General features: G+C 34.7%; 2 protein-coding genes across 2 annotated transcripts; both read left to right on the top strand.

Moving 5' to 3' along the window:
* Positions 1 to 1,074: 1,074 nt before the first annotated feature.
* On the top strand, positions 1,075 to 12,224 carry LOC123564350 (transcription factor Sox-8-like). The gene is made up of 3 exons (XM_045357860.2): positions 1,075 to 1,637; positions 9,617 to 9,957; positions 10,259 to 12,224. Exons 1-3 carry the CDS (start codon positions 1,294 to 1,296, stop codon positions 11,005 to 11,007), a joined length of 1,434 nt encoding a protein of 477 aa, XP_045213795.1. The 5' UTR covers positions 1,075 to 1,293; the 3' UTR covers positions 11,008 to 12,224.
* A 2,415-nt stretch (positions 12,225 to 14,639) lies between these two features.
* LOC128549598 (uncharacterized) lies at positions 14,640 to 19,847 on the top strand. Its single transcript, XM_053526606.1, has 3 exons — positions 14,640 to 14,762; positions 19,230 to 19,373; positions 19,542 to 19,847. The coding sequence occupies exons 1-3, from the start codon at positions 14,640 to 14,642 to the stop codon at positions 19,845 to 19,847; spliced, it is 573 nt and encodes a 190-aa protein (XP_053382581.1).
* Positions 19,848 to 20,099: the final 252 nt, after the last annotated feature.

Genomic DNA, 20,099 nt, shown 5'->3' with positions numbered 1-20,099 from the left:
CTAGAGAGAAAGAGAGTTGCACGTCTTAACTTGTAGAATAAAATTACGAGTAAAGTTAAAAAAAAATTAATGAGGGGCGTTTGCAGATTGTTCTTACTAGGTTTCTGAAATGGTTTTCTTCTGAAAACTAAAAAGAAATAAACCCCTGGTCACTGTAATCATCTGATTCTATAGGACTTCAAGGACAGGTTTGAGCTTGTGTTGAACAGTTAAGGCCCCTCTTACCGAAGAAAACCCGAACTCCTAATTTATATCGACAACAAATTAAAAACAAATAAAACTAGTTACAATATATAAGATAACCCATACTTATCTACGGTCCCACTGTGAAGCCAACCACAGGTCCATAACATTGCAATAACATACTGTAATTTTTATACCATTAAAATCAACTCATATGTTTATTTCATTTTCGTTTATATTACTCTCACGCATACCGTGAAAATAATTGAAAATCTGCGTAATTTGTAAGTTTCTTAACGTTATCCATCTCTCGCTGAGGATGGATATTGCACGATCTGTAGAAATGTCGTCTGCTAAACAGATATATCACTTAATACCGACATGTATCATATAAATATAGCATATCTTCATCTTTTATTTGTGAATGGAAATCACGTTTGTCATTTCAAACATAATAATCATTTTTTAAACCGTACAATCAAAAATCACAAAATAGCTTTTTGTTCTTCAAATTTCAGAAGAAAGTTTATAAACGCGTAAAGGTTACTCATCAGTTCGTAGATATGGATTAATTAACTTTATAGCTTTTTCATTGTTTTCTTTGAAATACTGACTAATAACATTGTACGTAAGGAAAAAAATAACGTATTCCAAATGTAAAATTACTCATTTTTTCTCATTTAATCAAATACTACAATTTGAGATAATTTTACTACGATTACTACTCTTTGATACCACGTTTATGCAAATTAGCTCTGACAGGTAGTATATTTCACCCGTATGCCCCACGCGCGTGACAAGAGAGGGCGGAGTTTACATTACAGAAGCTCACTGTTATTGGCTGAGGTGTACTCGTTCTATAACGTTCCTACGCCGGTAGCTATTTCTTTTCAATGTAAGGCCGAAATACAATCATAATCACCTTGACAGTTTCTGAGATACAGTAGCGCATTTATACTCATGGAATGATATAATCCTAATTAATAACACTATTATCGCATCTGTTCCAAACTTTGAAGAAGTTGCTGTAACTTTGGCATAAACTTTTACCTAGTGCGATAAAAGGTAGGGTTGCAAGTGACTACTTTGTGGACTTACTAAAAAACATTCATGTTAGATACAACTTTACGGGATACTATGAGTGATACCGACGATAGCCATGGTGATCCATGCAGTCCGACGGCTCTGTCGCCGGATTTGAAGAAAGTAGAAGTAGACGGCGACGCGCTTCCAGAGAAAATTCAGGAGGCAGTTTCGCATGTGCTAAAGGGATATGACTGGTCACTGATCCCTATGCCCCAGAGAGGACCTGGAGGAGAGAAAAGAAAGCCACATATCAAGAGACCAATGAACGCTTTCATGGTCTGGGCTCAGGCAGCACGCCGGAAGTTAGCAGACCAATACCCGCATTTGCACAACGCAGAACTGAGCAAAACATTGGGGAAACTTTGGAGGTATGCTTCAAGAATATCAGTTTTATGTCTTTTAATTTATACATAATTTTGAAAGCAACGCACATTCATCTTTGTGACAAAACATACAAGTTATGTGCTGGTTTTCCATGAATGTGAATGAGCTTTTTAAGAGATACTTGAGAGTTATTTTTTGACAATGTGTGTTTGATACACACTGAAGATAAAACTGTTTCCGAGGAGCATTTCCCGCAGATATCTATCACCATCCACAGTATGGACGCTCTCGTGACTGCCTGACGACACGAGAAACACCTTGGATTCACTTGGCAGACGACAAACGAGTCTTATCTCAGCGTCGTAATTAACAATTAACGTTAATTAACTTCTTTTTCTTTCATATACCTGTTAATATCATTGCTTATTTATCAAACTACGCTACCGTAATTATGCAGCACTTGTCACGAGATATTATTGCAAGGTGGTTGTGTGTCCTGATAAGCCATTCGCAAATTCAACGTGTCAGTAGTTCAAACTTTGATAAATGTCTTCTGTATATTTACTAAATGCATTTCGAACCATCTTGCTTGTGGGAGCATGAAATCATTATCCGTTTTCCACTTATTCATTTTTTCTGGACATAGATGTACTGGACTTAGACGTACACATGTGCAGTTTTTCATAGCAATTTACGCGATATATCGTTTACAACCCGGATAACACTCCGTATCAATATAAATATATCATTTACGCTACGGTTTATACCAAAAAAAACCATGACAAATGTAACAAATGGCCAGCACTTGTTTATTAGCTTAACTTCTCGAGCTTTTTATTTGAAGACTTTAATTACTATCATCAATCTTTATAGATCATCAAGTACATGTTCGTATCATTCAATTGATTCATCTTTTTAACATTTTCTTTCTTTATCTTACCAAAAAGAGCAGTGTTTCGATAAAAAAAAAGACTCCAGTTGATATACGTTTTGGTATATCAATCGAGATTATTTAATAAATGGCCCACATAAATTTATTACTTACGGATGTGCGTTCACATGCAATAACAAAATCTATATTAATTTCTTAAACCAGTTTAAGCTTTACATTTGAATGATTGAAATATCAATGTAAATTTATCTGTCTCGGGATATTAAGTATCATCAGAGTTGAAGTGACATGTTTAAATCTGACTCAAGTCTCTTTAAGTACCCACACTTAAGTTGCAGTTTGCGTCATCAGAGTTTCTTTGCTATTAAGTTTCTACAATTACATTTTTCATAAGCTGATAAGCCTATTTAGGTGATGAATGCACGGTTAAAATTAAGTTTTCCGGTATTATGCCTAAAAGTTGTTGAAATGAGTGAAAAAATGACATGTGTGATGTTAGTAGGAAATGAACGAACATAGGTAGAATTATATCTTTGATATTTCAGAACTTGTGAGGTTTTTTTTACGATTGTTGAATATCAGAGAATTTGATCGCGTGATCTTTGTCTGGGTAGGAGTTAAATTCTTGAAGCCCTGACATGCCACTACGGAACTATGGGCGTAAATGTTCGAATATAATGCGTAAAAGCAAATCTATTGTCTTTCGTTCTTATATTGAGGTGTATATTTGAAGCCGACACTTAATTGCATATTTAAAGTTAAGATCAAAATCAAATTACATGTTACGTGACGACAACGATTTTTGATGTAGCAGGTAGTCGTTATTATTAATTCGTACCAGAGCTCGTGCACTTGAAGGTTAAGATCTGCAAAATGATAAACTTCACACAAATATAGATAACATTAATCCTGATAAAAAGCTTGTTACCAAAACAGATAAAGATATGGAGAATATAGATGAGATCTGGCGGCCGTGTCAAGTACCTCGGTTGTATAAAATTGGAAGGTAGCAATGTTACTGTCAGGGTTACCATTACTTACAAAGGACATGTCATTTTATAATCTACAAATATTTACACCCGTTTATCTTATTATTTTTCTATCATTTTTCTATCGCTAAATTTAAAATCAATATCCACGGTCGTTATAATGTCATTGTACTTACTTTTCGCTAATTCTGGTAATGATTTAAGGACTATTTAAAGACTAAAATCTTTTCATCGCGGCAAGTATCTTAAGATGCATGCTGAGCGGTATCATTTCTCAAGATATTTCATAAAACCTCTTATTTCAATTGTTAAAAGCAGTATGTAATAATCCGCAATTTTCAAGCTCAAAATATCATAAAATAAAATTATCTTCATATTAAAGCACTACATAGCTAGTAATTATACAAATTTTGAAATTTTGCAAATTGAATTGTAACTGCTTAGCGTTTTATCCTTGCTCGCCAAGATTTTTCCACTTGAAAAAATTTAATATTCCTACTAGAGCGAATCGCATGCTCATTAATTTTCATAACCACTCTGAATGCGGGTACAAATTATATTTTCATGTGATAGACTCAAATAACGATAGTGCGGTAAACCGAGCAGAAAATTGGGAACAACGTCCCGTGTTGGTCGTTAGTCAGACTTTTGAAAAATATAAAACGACAACCAAGCTCACAAAATAGAATTTTAAGTCGAGACTTTATGAACAGTTTATAATTTACATATGAAAAGAGAACGTGTGAAGCTATTCAACGCCAGAAAACCAGTCACATCAGCGTTTTTCCCTAAAAGTTGACAATCCAAGTTTGATGTTTATATACCAAGACAGAAAATACTTTTCAAGCGTAAATTTCATAATAAATAAATCACCATGAAATGTCGAGACGCGTGTATGTAGTAATTTTCAAAAATCAGCGATGAAAAAACTACGAAAATGCAACATATAAATCAGTCTTTTTACACACATACTCTACGTAAATAGACTTCTCTTTCAAACTTGTTCTCCACAAAAAGAATTCAAACTAAATAGTAAATGACTCACAGAAAGTTTTATAGAAGTTACGCATTGGCATATTTATAATAATAATAAATACTACTACTACTACTACTACTACTACTCATAAATAATAATAATAATGATAATAATAGTAATAATAATGATAATAATAGTAATAATATTAGCAACAACAACAACTACTACTACTACTACTACTACTATACAGATAGCGATGGTGGTAGTTAAAAGAGTTATCACTTAAAATATTTTCAACGAAACGTCAGTAGAAAATATTTAAAGAATATTTTACTGGGGCGGAGGATTGGTATGCATGCACGTGGAATGAAATACCGCTAAGGGTCTAGAAATAAACTTTCGTGAAGAGGTTCACCCCTCTTAGCCATACTGCGAGCATTAAGTGCCTGCCGCGAGCATCAAGTACCCGCTGCTATAACTCATGTTTACATTATTTACTAACTTATAAATTAGCAACAATTAAGCGTTAATTACTTTTAGTTCTTGAGCATTTTACAAGATTTCTTACAAGACTACATCCTATGAATTGGTCACATCTTGGTCACTAAAGTAGCTCGAGTGGCTGTGGTCATAAAACGTAACTCTTTGACCTTTTATTTGGAGAAGATATAAAACATTCTTGGGTGTATGTATATAAAATTTGCAGTGATTAACAATAATAAATTGTATAGCTCTATACACCAAAGTAAGTTCAGTTTTAGGTAAGATTTCAGCCTTCTGTACAGGGCTGGTCAGAAGGTCCGTTCCACCTTCTATACTCTAGCAAATATTTGTAATATATATTAATTAGTCTACTATTCCCAAATTTGTTATCTTTAATATTATATGTATACATTATTCTTTAACTTTTTACATCCACATACATTTACCGGAATACTCCAAACGGAACTTGGTTGTTAGTTTCTCTTTGTCTGATTTTCAGACATTTTAACGGTAATTGGCATATATATTTCTAATTTTAAAGTTATGTGCCATTGTCCGATGATTGATTCATCATAGGTACATTGGCTGACGTGTTTACACCATTGTCATTGATTTATGATGGCCGAATGGTGCCATTACACACTAAAATGTGTCAATTGTTGATAGAACACTCGCTTTAACATGTCACGGTAAACAAGTCAAAATCACCTTCTAGCTCTAATTACTTAAATTATGACATACTGACCACTTATTGACAACACTTACATTTGATCATTGTCAATTTTTGACTTTAAACATTGCTTTGGCCTCTTTTTTCTTTTTAATCGGGAGGCAATTGTTTGATAAAGTAGTTCAAACATACTGTATGAGAACATTATTTAATGAGAATAAGTGGTCAGGTTTATAAGATATACATTACACTTTATGGTGAGCGTCCACGTTACTATACACCAAAATATTCGGGGCTGGGTGTTTCATACGACCTTTCTGTACGTATAAGCTGGTCGTAAATAGCAACATTCTGTCAGTCAAATCTGTATTTTATGCATACACATATTTATCTAGGTCTGCCGCAAAGAAAAAAAAACTACATATTTTTGTTGACGTTTTCATGACATTGGAAGGGTTAACTTACTTCCCAAAAATCCTTTAATCATAAAACTTGTTATGATTTTCATGATTGTTTGTAATATTATGATAATATATGATAATGGGTCAAGTGTGGCTGTTTATGACGTTGTCACTGTAAGTGTCAGACTAACTTTCTGCAAGACAGGACTTTAAAATAAGTTTACAAAACGGTTTTGTGAACCCCGACGGTCATTATAGATAAATTGTTTTTAAAATTGCCGTCAAAAATAAATGGATGACGTCGTTAACATTACTTGAGCAGTTATATAAAGATGTATGTTAAGTAGCACACTTGTTGCCCAAATTGTTATTACGTAATAACGTATCCTATATTTAATATTACGGATATGTCAAGAGGAGATTACGTTGGAATTTTAAGAACAAATAAAAGTTAAGAAATGTCATGTATATATGTTATTTTAGGACACGTGATTTATCAATGATCCTATACGCCAGGCTTATACACACCATATGGTATAGGACACATGCAAATTTTATTTATGTAGTCTTTTACTCCAGACAACTTTCAGTCAAAATTAATGTCACCGTATTTTTCTTATCCTGGCGAAGACCACTAAAAACCTTACTGAGATCAGACTCCTAGTCATTTAATTTTTGCACCGTGAGATATAAATTTCGTTCATACATTTGTAGAAATCGGTATGAGTGTAAAGGCCGACCCAAAACAGTCACAATTTCTGTTTTAGTTATAGATATATAAACTTGATAATATGGCACCTCTTTGCCGGAAGTATGTTTGTTTCCCTCTCATTGGTGGAAGAAAACAACACTAGAAGGAACATCTTAAAATTTAATTATTCACAGGTCACAACATAGTATGACCATGTGATATACGTTTGGTCTCTGTGAAACAATCTGATTTGCACAATTTATCATCCGTCGTCGGGTTAACCAACAATCTATCAAGGAAAGACAATCCGTCAGTAAAACTGTTCGCCAAGCTTTACAAAAACATCGAACCCCCTACTAAATAAACTAATTTGAAAACGTTGGCTCATAAATTATAGTGTCACCTGTTAGAATAAAACGTTTTATGATTAATATAGATGGAAATTAGTTGGTTTATTAGCCGAAATAAAACATCTTGAGTACTTCACATGTCAATCTGATTTTAAAACTCACGGCAACGTTAAAAACAACCACAGCTATGTGAAGTAACGGTCAAATCCTTTTTCTTTTTTTTTTTTGACTCACTACATATTGCATTCACACATATTATCTTTGTTGGCATGTTTTTTCCCTTTCCTCTTTCCCCTTCTCCTTCCTACAGATAATTATATTATTTTGTGTTGAATATTATAACAAGCAAAACTCTAAAGTTCATCTAAGGACAAGGGCAGTTCTTTGAGCTGTGCCGGTAACTTATTGCAGTGTAAGAAAAAGATGATAATTACCTTTGGTAAGGCAAACACTTGAACTTCACAATAGTACCCTTCCAATCATTGACACGCCTTCGGGTTGTACCATTCGTTCATTTGTAGCATCTTTATCATTTTAATTATCGATGGCTTCAATAGCCTAACCTATCTAAAACGATGTAGCTACTTAAAAGTCCCCTAGTACAAATAAACTGACCATGTTTAAACATATAATTATTTTTCTTTAAGTTTGTACTCTCTTCAATTTTTCAAAAGGTTAAATTTGTTCAAAACTACAAAAGGCTCTAGAAAAAGAGTATCTGAAATTTCAAAAAACAGAAAATATGATATTTAGAGTCCTTTTTTTATCGATGTGAAAGTCAGATACAAAAATTGTTAACGGCGAGCCTAGGTTCAAGTGCAGTCGAAGAACATGAGTTTTGGTTATTTAAAAAGATGGTTATTTTCAGTGTTTTTTCCCCTGTACATGTAGATTAGAGCGTTTTCTGACAGACAAATATTCAAATAATATTATAACATTGGCGTTATTAGGTTTACCCAGTGCTCACATTTTTATACTTCCGAATCACAAGTAGATGATTTGTATGTTTTATATGACATTTTTAGTAACTGATGATTTATTTATTTAACAGGAGCTGATGAATTTATTAGTTATATGCCTATATGGGAAATTCATTTTAAATGCGTATGAATACAAAAGATATTCATACCTGGGCGTCGATGACGTCAAATTCGCCGATCTCTATATGGCGGTTTAAGGCAAAATCATAATCTTGTTATCAAATTAGTTACGCTAATCTAACTCTTTTATTACAAAATCTCCATTTTTTAAATTTTTACTGCCTTCAATCATAGTCGGGTTTCTGCACGCCTTAAGTTTGGCTAATAAAATAGCCCGTCTAAATTACAAATTCCAGTTTACGTATACATTAATTGATGAAGTAAATGTAAATATATAATTAATGCGGTTTTACTTATTCGCTTCTCTGATTTCTGAATTAATCCGCGTGACTTTTTTATTTTTAAGACGGAATAATTTACAAGTTTATTACATTGTTACTAGTTTATTGAAGCGTTTATGCCGCTCCCTTTAACTCCTGGCCAGTGCAGCGACGTCATCTGATACTCCATGTTGGCATTCTCACCTTTAATATTTTTATTGTGTATATACACGCGCACAGTAATTCTAAAATCTAGTTCAAAACACCACAAATCACAAAACAAAACAAAAAACTTTTTCCAAAAAATTCCCATCTACGATTTTATTGCAGACTGTCGTCTGCTTTGCCATATTTGATAGTTTCTTACGCCTCAAAACAAGATTGTTTTACCTACCCAGGTATACCACACATCATATTTGTCTTACCACAGATAAATTCGGACACTACAGGCGCCGAAAGTACGAACATCACGTGCACACCTCCAATTTCAAGCGCGAGATTACGTGCTGAACAGTCCGAAAACATTATAACCATTACTGCGATAATAAAAAGGCTGAATAATGCAAAAGATGGTTATCATATGAAATGTCAGCAAATAGTAAAACTAATATATAAAATTATGCTAATGTATTTAACTTTGAATGCTATTCCAACTTAGAATTTAAAGTATCTTCACCCTTTTGCGTTCTCTTGTGTCTTAACTCCGGGTTATTCTGACAATAAAACAGTAATCTAAAATGATAAATTGACACGAAACAAATTAATCAAAATCAGTAACTCGTGCGCACGTGCTCGAACAATGATATGACACCTGTTGTTTGGATTTTACCTCAACCAATTTCCTACATGTAGAAAGACAAATGGATGAGATAGTTATCAAGATTTTTCATCTCAATTCATGGCTCTTTAGATTCCATTAGACAACCGACACACTCCCTTAACATAACTGAAGTATACAAGTGTGAATAGTATTTTTCCTTCGAGGTCTAAAAATAATAGGTTTTTTAAGTTGTGAAGATAAAATATCTTGACACACATTAATCACCTACACGAAATTTAAAATGTACATCATGCTACTTGATTTCTTTATTGTACGAAGACATTGAGAAATTTTCAGTCTTCTTAATTGTAAATAATAGGAACACATGGATTATTTTACTACTGTAGTTATGTGAAGAACTTGTCTTATAATGTTGTGTATATATTTTCAGGTTGCTGAACGAAGAAGAGAAGAGACCTTTTGTGGACGAGGCAGAGAGACTCCGAGTCCAACACAAGAAGGACCACCCTGACTACAAGTACCAGCCACGCCGTCGCAAGCCGCTTAAGAACCCAAACCAGGATAACAACAACCCGAACCCGTTACCAAAGGGTGTCATGTTTAAAGGTATGCCAGAAGGCTCACCTTCTAACATCAGTGATGATAGCAGTGACTGTTCGAGCACCCACAACCCACACGGTCCGCCTACCCCTCCAGCCACACCGAACCATCAGGAACTCATGAACCTACAAAAATGCATGAATGATCGTCTCAGAGCCAGACACATGCCAGGTAATAATGATCTTACTGTGTTTTAAAATGGTCGGGACAATTAAGCACATTAAAACACCGTCGCAAACAGTAACCTTCACTATCAAAAGGACCCCCTTAGAAATAAGTTATAAAATTTTTTTCGGTCATCATGTGATATTTATGTAACAAAATTTGCAATAATTGCATAATTAGTTTCATAATATAGACTATGATATCTCCTGTTAAATTATCGAGTTAAATGAAGAATGTACGGAAAAATTGATATTTTAGCTTTTCCCACTCTAAACAAGTATTTCAGTTATAACAATTTTATTTACAGGTCACCCACAAGCCCAGCCAATAGATTTCAGCCGGGTAAATTTACAAGATCTGGGTGTTCCAGAGGTCATGCCGCTTGACACATTTGATGACCATGAGCTCGATCAATATCTACCCAATGGTCTCCCGAATACAGGTCACATGACCAGTCACAACCAATCGGAGCAATACTCATCGTGCTACCAAGGAAACGCAACGTCATCAACAACATCCTGGTCAGGATGTTTCAGGCCATCAACTGGTTCGTGCATGCAAGCGTACAGTTCTCTTACCAACTCTACGAACACAAGTAATGTGAACAACACTAATACAAACAATAACATTCCATCACCATACGATTTGTCCGGGGCAAACTCGCCGAACAATCAAGCGAACTCTCCTAACGCCATCCAAAATTCACAACAAACGTCATCGCCTACCGGAAGTATGCATAGTCCTGGTTATCAAGGTGCCAGTTCAAATGCTAGCTGCAAAGTAAGAGAGGAGTCGGATTCTGGAATAAAGATTGAACCAGCCAACCACCCAAGAGGCCCCGCCCCAAGATATCCGTGTGATAATAAATTTGAATACAGTAATGCGTCTGTGTCACGCTTCGAAGGAAGTGCTCACCAAAACATGGCATATACAGGCAATACGCATGCGCAATATATGCACTCATTAAACTACCCTCACATGGGCATGTCCCGGCAAATGTTCAACCCAATAGCAGCCGCTGTTCCCGGAGAACAACAGTGGGAAAGATATACCTGAAAAAAAAAACTTCCTAGAAATAGGCCCCCGTCTAGTATAATTTGGGGCGAATCTGAAAGTCAGCAAACCCCGATTTACACGGGAACATTGTCTCTATTGGACATTACCCATGGCGAACTATATAATGCAGAAAAAGTGCTACATAGAATACCTAAATATACCTATACATAGCAAACTATGAACTAAGTTAAAAAAGTGACCTGATGTAGCTTATATGCAGTGCTTCAGAGAGGAAGAAATCATCCTGTAGTAAAAGAGAGAAACGGACTATAGAAAACGTGTAACGTTGTTTCATGAAGTTATGTTAAATTATTTATTATTTTTCATATCATTCATTTTTTTTTTTCATTTATTGCCATTAATCATGTATAACTTAAGTTTGCTTTGTCATGTTTATATACTGTTTTTCATTTTTGTCATAATTTTAGTCCCGATTTGTAGGTTTTGGTTATAAATGATGCTTTTATAACTAGAATATGCATGCAAAATGCATATTACAAGTAAACACGTGCCTTAAACTGTCTGAAAATGTTATTTGAGTAGAAAGATTTGCTGAACGTTTTCATTTCTATTCATTTTAGTTTTCATTCATCATAAACTGCTGCATTAGTGACACTTTTATTCATTATGTTCACATACAACTTTATGATTTTAATTCATGAAGAAACCATGCCACGTAAATCCACTTATTTATTTGACACAAAAGGTCTTACTTAGTATTTACTGGATCACAATAATCATCCAGATATTTATCAATACACAAAACACACCGGTGCTCAAAATCAAGTATTCATCTATTTAAAGCGCCATCTAGAACATGCTTTTAAAGTCTTGTTTTTGTCTACGTACTATGTCTTTGAAATGTCATGTTGGTTTCCGTTCAATTAGTCTTTCGTATATTTGTGTGGACATTTTTTTTTCAAATAACGAGGAAGATTATCAGCGTTCTTAAACAAGAATATTTCTGTAATTCGCTTTCACATCTTTTGCTTGCCTCTCTCCGTTAACCTTTAACAATGGCGGCGGGATGTCCGCCATATATTACAATATTAACTGTCTCTGTCTTCCATATTTGCATATTATAGCGATGCAATTTTAACTTTTTTTTTCAAATATTTGTATTTTTTGCGTTATGTCTATGTTCTGAAGTCTATGCATATTACATTTTGATTGCAAATATGTGTGTAAATATAAAAAAATGAAATGAATAGAATCTGCGTCGTGTTATCTTTATACTTGAAACTATCGACCATCCTACGGTTTGAAATACAAGTAGTAACAGTTGACATTGAAAACATTCATGGTCCATTCAAATACAATTTTGAAACTGTAAACAGCAAACAGATATCGCCCAGTTCCAACTGACAAATGCTAACAGAGAAAACCTGCTAAAAGTTACAGCCAATGAGAAAATGTGTTAACAGTTACAGCCAAGAAGAAGACCTGCTGACATTTACACGTGCTAAGACTTGCAACCAATCAGAAAACGACTTAAACCTTAATCACACCCAATCAGTTCGATGTTGAAATACATTTGAACCCAGTTCATTGAAAGCTATACTTTTTTAATCACGCATTCTGCTCTTGATCTGTTTAAGCTCAAATGCCAAAGAACTTTCAAACTAGGTTTGCGCCGCCTAAATCCCTTGAAACATTTATCGTTGATATATCCGATGGACAGTACAAATCCAGTGCTGGTCACTGTCAAGCGAACATTTCTGAAATATCGGAGTGTTTCTATAACGTTGTTAATTTGAGGGGATGACCGTTATATATCAAGATGATACACGTTGACTTTGATAAACAATTTTGCCATAAAAAGTACTTATGCCGGGGTTATCTTTTTTGTTAAGTAAATGTACAAAATTTCTCGTGCCGTCATGAAAATGCATTTTAAGAGAGCGATTTTATTGCAAAAATGACGATTTTCTTTCAGTCACTCATGGGAATCACCGTTTTACGAGATGATTTTTGACTAAAAACAAAATTACACTCTGTGGTCTTCCGGTTGTCGCGCTTCGTGAAATTTTAACATCTTAAACTTCCACCTCACTCCATTAATTCGGCGAGAACATTCAGTTTTTGTACAATTTAATTTGCATGTCAAAATAAGATGAGAGGTCGTTCTAAGTGTCGTATTTAATTCTTTAAATGAGCCGTGCCATGAGAAAACCAACATAGTGGGTTTGCGACCAGCAAGGATCCAGACCAGCCTGCGCATCCGCGCAGTCTGGTCAGGATCCATGCTGTTCGCTAACAGTTTCTCCAATTCCAATAGGCTTTAAAAGCGAACAGCATGGATCCTGACCAGACTGCGCGGATGCGCAGGCTGGTCTGGATCCATGTTGGTCGCAAACCCACTATGTTGGTTTTCCCATGGCACGGCTCAAATAATAACAGATGTTATATAATATATTGTTAATATAAAAAGCATCAGCAAAGAATTCGAAAGAAACAAGTTCACCCGAAAGACATATGATAGGACGAGGCTGTGCACTTAAGCATTTGAAAGGAAAGTGCATTTTCCCTTTTTAGTTCGTTTTGGAAATATTAAGTGTTTTTATGGCCATAAAATGACACTTTCTACATAATTTAACCAAAAACTGAATATCCTTGAACAACTTAGTACTGAAATTAATATTCGTATTTCGAGAAGGAAAAGAAATAACTACTTTAACCTTTAGCCTGCTAAATTTCTTAAATAGACTGCTCCATCATTCAATTTGGGCAATACCATTTATTATTCAAAGAGGTATTCACTGACTGAATAGCGAACAGTGCAGAGCATGACCAGCCGACACGGATGTGCAGGCTGATCTTGGTCTGTACTGGTCACAAAGGCAGAATCACTTGCTGCCAGCAGGCTAAAGGTTAATAAACATTGTAGGTCGATATGCACTTCTTAGGACCTGCGCCAAAATTTACAGAAAATTCAGTAAAATGAAATTTTATATTCAGTTTTTGCCATTGTTGTAATAATAGTAATAGATTGCATCGTCGGTGCATTGCCTGTTAATGTAATTGTATAAACAGAAAATAAACATACGCCGGGCCAAAGTGGAAACGAAAACGTGCAAGCTCGAATTTATGATTCAGTGTTTTAAATTATCGCCTTTTCGCCATAAAATGTTTGAATTTGTTCCCTTTTTTTATCCGAAATTTAGTCAAAACACGTTCTGGCTACAACAAGCTTGTGATGTTCTACTAATTCATACCTCTGTTTATTAATCGCATATACTGCTGCGGTGGCGGCGGCGACGGTGCCTTTATATGACAAAAACATCTAACCATCATTATCCAAAGACCATGTATATCATTTACATCATACTATAATTATATATTTTATGTTTCCACTCCTACATACTAGACATTTTCAGTCAAAGATTCGAATCAAAGTTAGTCAAATAAGAAATGTCTTTACAGACATTTTTCAGCATCCCTGTAGTGAGTGTCTTGAACATGTTGTTGTTTTACCTCCGTAGATTACTGTAGATTGGTAGACAAATGCTTAGCCAACATGTTATTGTACGAGTATGTTAATTATAAATATTTCAAACATGTTTATGTTTATTCAGAAACACATATTTTTCTGGTGGAGAAGAGCATGATAAATAAAAATGTTTAAAACTAGCATGAAATATGGACTGATCGTGTTTGAAGTAGCACCCGCGGTTATATCTGTGGCTGGTATACACGTCACTGTAACCACCAAACAGCTTGCCTTCAAAAAGGACCCAGATATAGGCAGAAGTTTAGTAAGTCATATGATGAAATGTAAATGTCGGCTCAATGAATGTCAAAGTAAGCACGATTTATACAATCTAAACCGATGGAGATGTCATTAATATTCAATTAACAGGATACGTTACGTTAATGAGGGCCGCAATAACAAAAACACTGCACGGGATGACACGCAGAGAGCAGAAACTGAAATAATAAATTATCTCCAGCCGTTTCACTCTATCAGATAGTATAGACTGGCACGTGCTTATTTATTAATTATCAATGATTACGTTCTTAGAATACACAATATACCAGTCCAAATGACATAAATTATAGTGAAACATGTAAATCACATTTTGGTGTTTGAATATAAAAGGAATATCAAGCCAGCAAACCATGGAGTAGAAAGTTTTGTTAATAATTCTTCAGATAACTTATATTTAGTAATTACATTTAAACAACTGGCTTCAGAGACACCCAATGCGAGAAAAATCAATTTTGTATGTATCTAGGAAATCCGACCCAGACTTAGTCGTGTTTGTCGCCCTGAAACATGAGAGATATTTCGTTAAAGAATAATTATTCTAAACTCGTGAAAATTCGTAAAATATTCATTCAAACTTGATGTTTTTTTTTTTATAATCTATTTATCACTAAAAATTTATACAATAAACAACACTTTTTTTAAAATCATATTTGGATACTATCGCACAGTAAGTATTGAAAAAGAGTAAAATATCGGTAACAGATATCAAAAAAAATGCACCAACATTTTAAAGTAATGGGACTTTAATGGCCTGTGACATAGAATTATTGACGCAATCGAAACTCAAGCTAAATTCAAACATTTATAAAGATATCATGAATAGAACATGAGAAAATAAAGGAGTCAATAAAAACAACATTTAAAAGACATTAGCGTTAGATTAGGTACAGGTACGAAGCACCTTCATTTTGCATTCAATGTGCACTCTATATCACGTAATCCGAGTCGACACTATGACACACTTGATTTTGCATGAATACCTTACAACCCTCATCTATTCAATACATTCAGGGGCTCTGACCGGCGTCAATTCAGGTAACGGTAATTTCAGTCAATCAGTCAGCAATTGAAAGAAACTGGTGAAAATTAAAGATTTTCAAATTGATTTTTTTTATCAATTTAAACAAATAAAAGTAACCTTTTTATTGTGAATAGAAGGAAAGACAGACTGGCACGCGCGAAGATCTGCGCAAAAGATGACATCACGTCAAACTTTTAAAGGACATTCAACGATGTTTGAAAAAAAAATGCCGTTTATCTTTTTTTCTGTGACTGTTTATGTACGTTTGTAAATTCTCCAACTTCTTACCTTTTTTCTGTCATGACTCTTTGTATATTTATATCATATATAGTTTTTGTAACCTTTTAAATCGGCGGTAATTGAAGTAAGTAACCGCTCGCATAGCGTCTGCAACCTTTCTACTGCACTGTCTAACCTTAGAAGACTTTTAGTGACACCACCAAAGAAATAGGCCTTCTTGTAGGTCTTTCACATTCTTTTTTAATTTGTTTATTACATAGGTAATTGACGTAACGTTAGTACGTCGTGTTTTTGTTACGTTTTTATCATTATAAACCTAAAAAATGGATTAGCAATAAATGATAAGTTATACATCACACTGTGAGGGTGGGTGTATTTGATGTTGTTAATGTTATAACGATGTTAAGAATACTCAAATGGAACGGTTTTGTGTCAAATATTTTAAGCCAATCAACTTGTCTTTTTTATTTTCATCAAAAAATCTATATAAGTGTATTAACAATGAAAGACACCATTCGTTTTTCTTGTATATTATTTCATTCGAAAATAAGGCGGAACAATCTGAATTTTGAAGTCATATTCTGTAAATAGTCATATTTTGTAAAATTTAGAAGAAATGCTTATTTCACATCATCACCCACATCATATGACATAAGGGCCACAACTCTAGCGTCAATGTTTTATGAATTATCCCCCCTTTTCACCTAAAATTTGATGTACATGTACAAGTTGTTTTCAAGCACGATAAATCAAGAAAAATTGAAAGCAGTATTGCAGTTTATAACGCGGAAATTATTTTGCTTGTCATATGTCATAAATTTCTAATTTTAACACAAACAAGAAACTAGCACAGACAATTTCGTAAAAACTTTGTTAAGAGTTTTCCGTCATTTTATATTCTTTAAACATATTTTGATAAGCATGTTTGACACAAGAGATAATATCCAACGATTTCTTCCGTCAGTTTGAACACATTCATTATGGACAGTGAAGAAACCGCGACGCATCCTGGTTTTTAAAGCGTACATTTTACAGGCTCTTCGCTGGTCCAATAACTATTTAAAGATGTGTATACATGCTATATCTGGGATATTATTGGTACTGGATTTTTGAAGACACAACGTGATAAAATGAAAACAATATTTGAAAATCAAAAAATGTTATCATTATATAGAGTACAGTGACCAACTTCATCCTCATTCATAGTTTATTCTTATACTGCCGTCCCATCCGTATGACGGCATGACTGGTTCTGCTCCTGGTTACTCCACTGTTACCAAAACATCACAGCTTTCCACAGCCGTAGGAAAGAGATGTAAAAATAAATACCAAGTCATTTTTCAAAATTAAGTGGTTGCACAGAAGGAAATATTTAGCTGACCATTGACCACGAACGCCTGCGTAAACAATGCAATATCATATGTAACGACTTATATGAAGAGAAAAAAAAACGCAAGTCATCTGACAAATCTACAGAACACTTATATAACGGTGACAATTTTTCATTGTAAAATAAGGAAACAATGTGTCGCAAGTCACGTCATTATCTCATATTAGATTTGACCGCATTTGACATAGAAGTTGTAGCCTTGAACGTGAAAACCAACACTTAATTGAAAACAACGGTGTCCAGATGTTATTTTCGACACCAGTGGTGACAGCCTTTACCACTGAAAGTAACAAGTAATATAAAGGTAAAAGGGGATCCTTTTGCATCACCATTACGTGTGCGTGAGTGGTATTAGTAGTGGTTTAGTTTAAACATATTTCATTGCTTATAATACATGTATTTATATCATTACATCAACATATGGATATTAACAATCGATTGAATTATAGCAATAGGGTCGGACCACAAGTTCTGCCAACATTAGTAAACGGCCCTTCCCTCGAAAATTAACTATTGCATAAAATTAATTACTTTTACGAAATAAACAATTATAACATGTATTACAAAAGTTTGAATGAAGAAAAGACCAAAGTATGACTGAAACTAAAATAGAAAAAAAATTAGTTTAATGTTATATATGATATTGATATTGCTATTTTTCATCATGGATCTGATTCCCAGAAGCTAGGCAAGGGCAGGAGTAACTGTATTCGTTTGCGATAAATGGAGGTTTGATTAATAATCAATATCAAATGTTAGGTACTGGTAGAAATTACAAGTCACAGCTATTCTCACTGAAAACGATTAGAATTTATGATAAATTTATGCACCGCCAAAGTAATTCGTCTGAGTACATGTCAGATCCAAATAATAGCAGTGTGCCATTTAAAGGATGAAAAGTTCTGGTTTCGTGAAATAGGTCGATTCTTTGTTCTCTAAATTTCATACACTGAAAGAAATAATGTTCAGCATTCTCGATGGGATACCCACAGTCACAACTGGGATTATCTCTTAAATGATTCATGTATAAATCGTTATTCAGATTACTGCATCGGTTTCTTAACCTTGCATGTAATATTGAGGGCAGTCTTTTACCAACCAAAATGTGTTTAGGGATTGTAGGTGCTTTGAACAAATCTTTTAGCCTTGATTTAAATATATTAAGGGATTCAGAATTTCTAATATTTATATCAAGTGAATTCCACAGATCGGTAGATGACGGTATAAATGAGTTACTATAAATCTGAGTTCTTCGAGCTATTGTTACATAGTTATCATTGTTTCTCAAAGGGTAATTAGATATCTCTGCTACAACAGGAGGAAAAATATTTGACAAGAATTCAGGGAGTAGACTATTTTTAGCTTTATAAACTGTAATAAGCTTTTGAATATTTCGTCTGTCCTCTAAGGAGACCCATCCTATTTCTTGAACTAAATTTTGTATTGAGACAGACCTGGTTAATCCCGTAACAATACGCGCCGCTTCATATTGTAATTTTTCTAAGGATTGTTTTTGTTGTACAGTGCATCCATCTCAAACGATAGATGCATACTCTAATATAGGTCTCATATATGAAATATAAATTTGATTTAGAGTAGATCTTTTTAACTTGAATTTTAGTGCTCTCACAGAACTCAAAACTTTCGATGCAGACTTTTCTATGTGGCTAATATGTTCGTGCCATTTAAGATCGGACGATAAAGTTAAACCTAAATGTTTATGAAAATCAACATAATCTAGTAAAATACCATTAAAATAAAGAGATGGCTTTACTTGTAGATTAGAAAAAACATTACTTCAGTTTTTAATAGTGGTGGTGATGGTAGCAGCAGCAGAAGCAGCAGCAGCAGCAGCAACAACAGAAGTAGTAGCTATAGTATTAGTAGAAGTGACAGCAGCAGTAATAGCAGTTGCAGTGGTTGTAGCAGTACTGGTATCAACAGCAGTAACAGCAGTAGTGGCAGAAGCAGTAGCAGTAGCAGTAAAAGTACCTGTAGCAGTAGCAGTGGCAGTGGCAGTGGCAGTAGCAGTAGCAGTAGCAGTAGCAGTAGCAGTAGCAGTAGCAGCAGACACAGCGCAGAAGAAGTAGAAGCAGTAGAAGTAATAAAAGCAGACAAAAGTAGTAGGTGTAGAGAAGCAGCAGCATGGTGGTGATAGTAATGGTGGTGTTGATAGGAGTGGTGGCGGTGACGATGGTAGTAGTAGTGATGGTGGTGACGGCGGTAGTAATTATGGTAGTGGTGGTAGTAGTAGTGGTGGTTTAAGTTACGGTGTTTGTAGATGTGGTGGTGGTGGTGGTGGCGGTGGCGGCGGTGGTAGTAGTAGTGGTAGTAGTTGTACCGGTGGTGGTAATGGTTGTAGGGGAAGTAGTAGTAGTGGCTGTGGTGGTATAAATTGCAGTAGTAGTGGAAGTTGTTAGTTAGTTATGGTAGTGGTAGTAGTGGTTGTGGTGGTATTGGTTGCAATAGTGGTTATGGAAGTGGTTGAGGTAGTCGTTGTAGTGGTAGTGGTACAAGTTGTGGTGCAGGAGGGAGTAGAAGTGGTAGTAGAGGTAGTAGTAGTAGAGATACTAGTGTTGGTAGTGGTTGTAGTGGCAGTGGATTTGATAATGTGGACAGCAGAATCAGCAGCGTTACCTGTGGTAGTAGAAGGTACAAGAATGAGTCTTCAT

This window comes from Mercenaria mercenaria, chromosome 2 (genome assembly GCF_021730395.1).
Source record: "Mercenaria mercenaria strain notata chromosome 2, MADL_Memer_1, whole genome shotgun sequence".
Lineage (NCBI taxonomy): Eukaryota > Metazoa > Mollusca > Bivalvia > Venerida > Veneridae > Mercenaria > Mercenaria mercenaria.
Note: the sequence above shows the minus strand (reverse complement) of the source record. Positions and strands in the feature narration are given on the sequence as shown.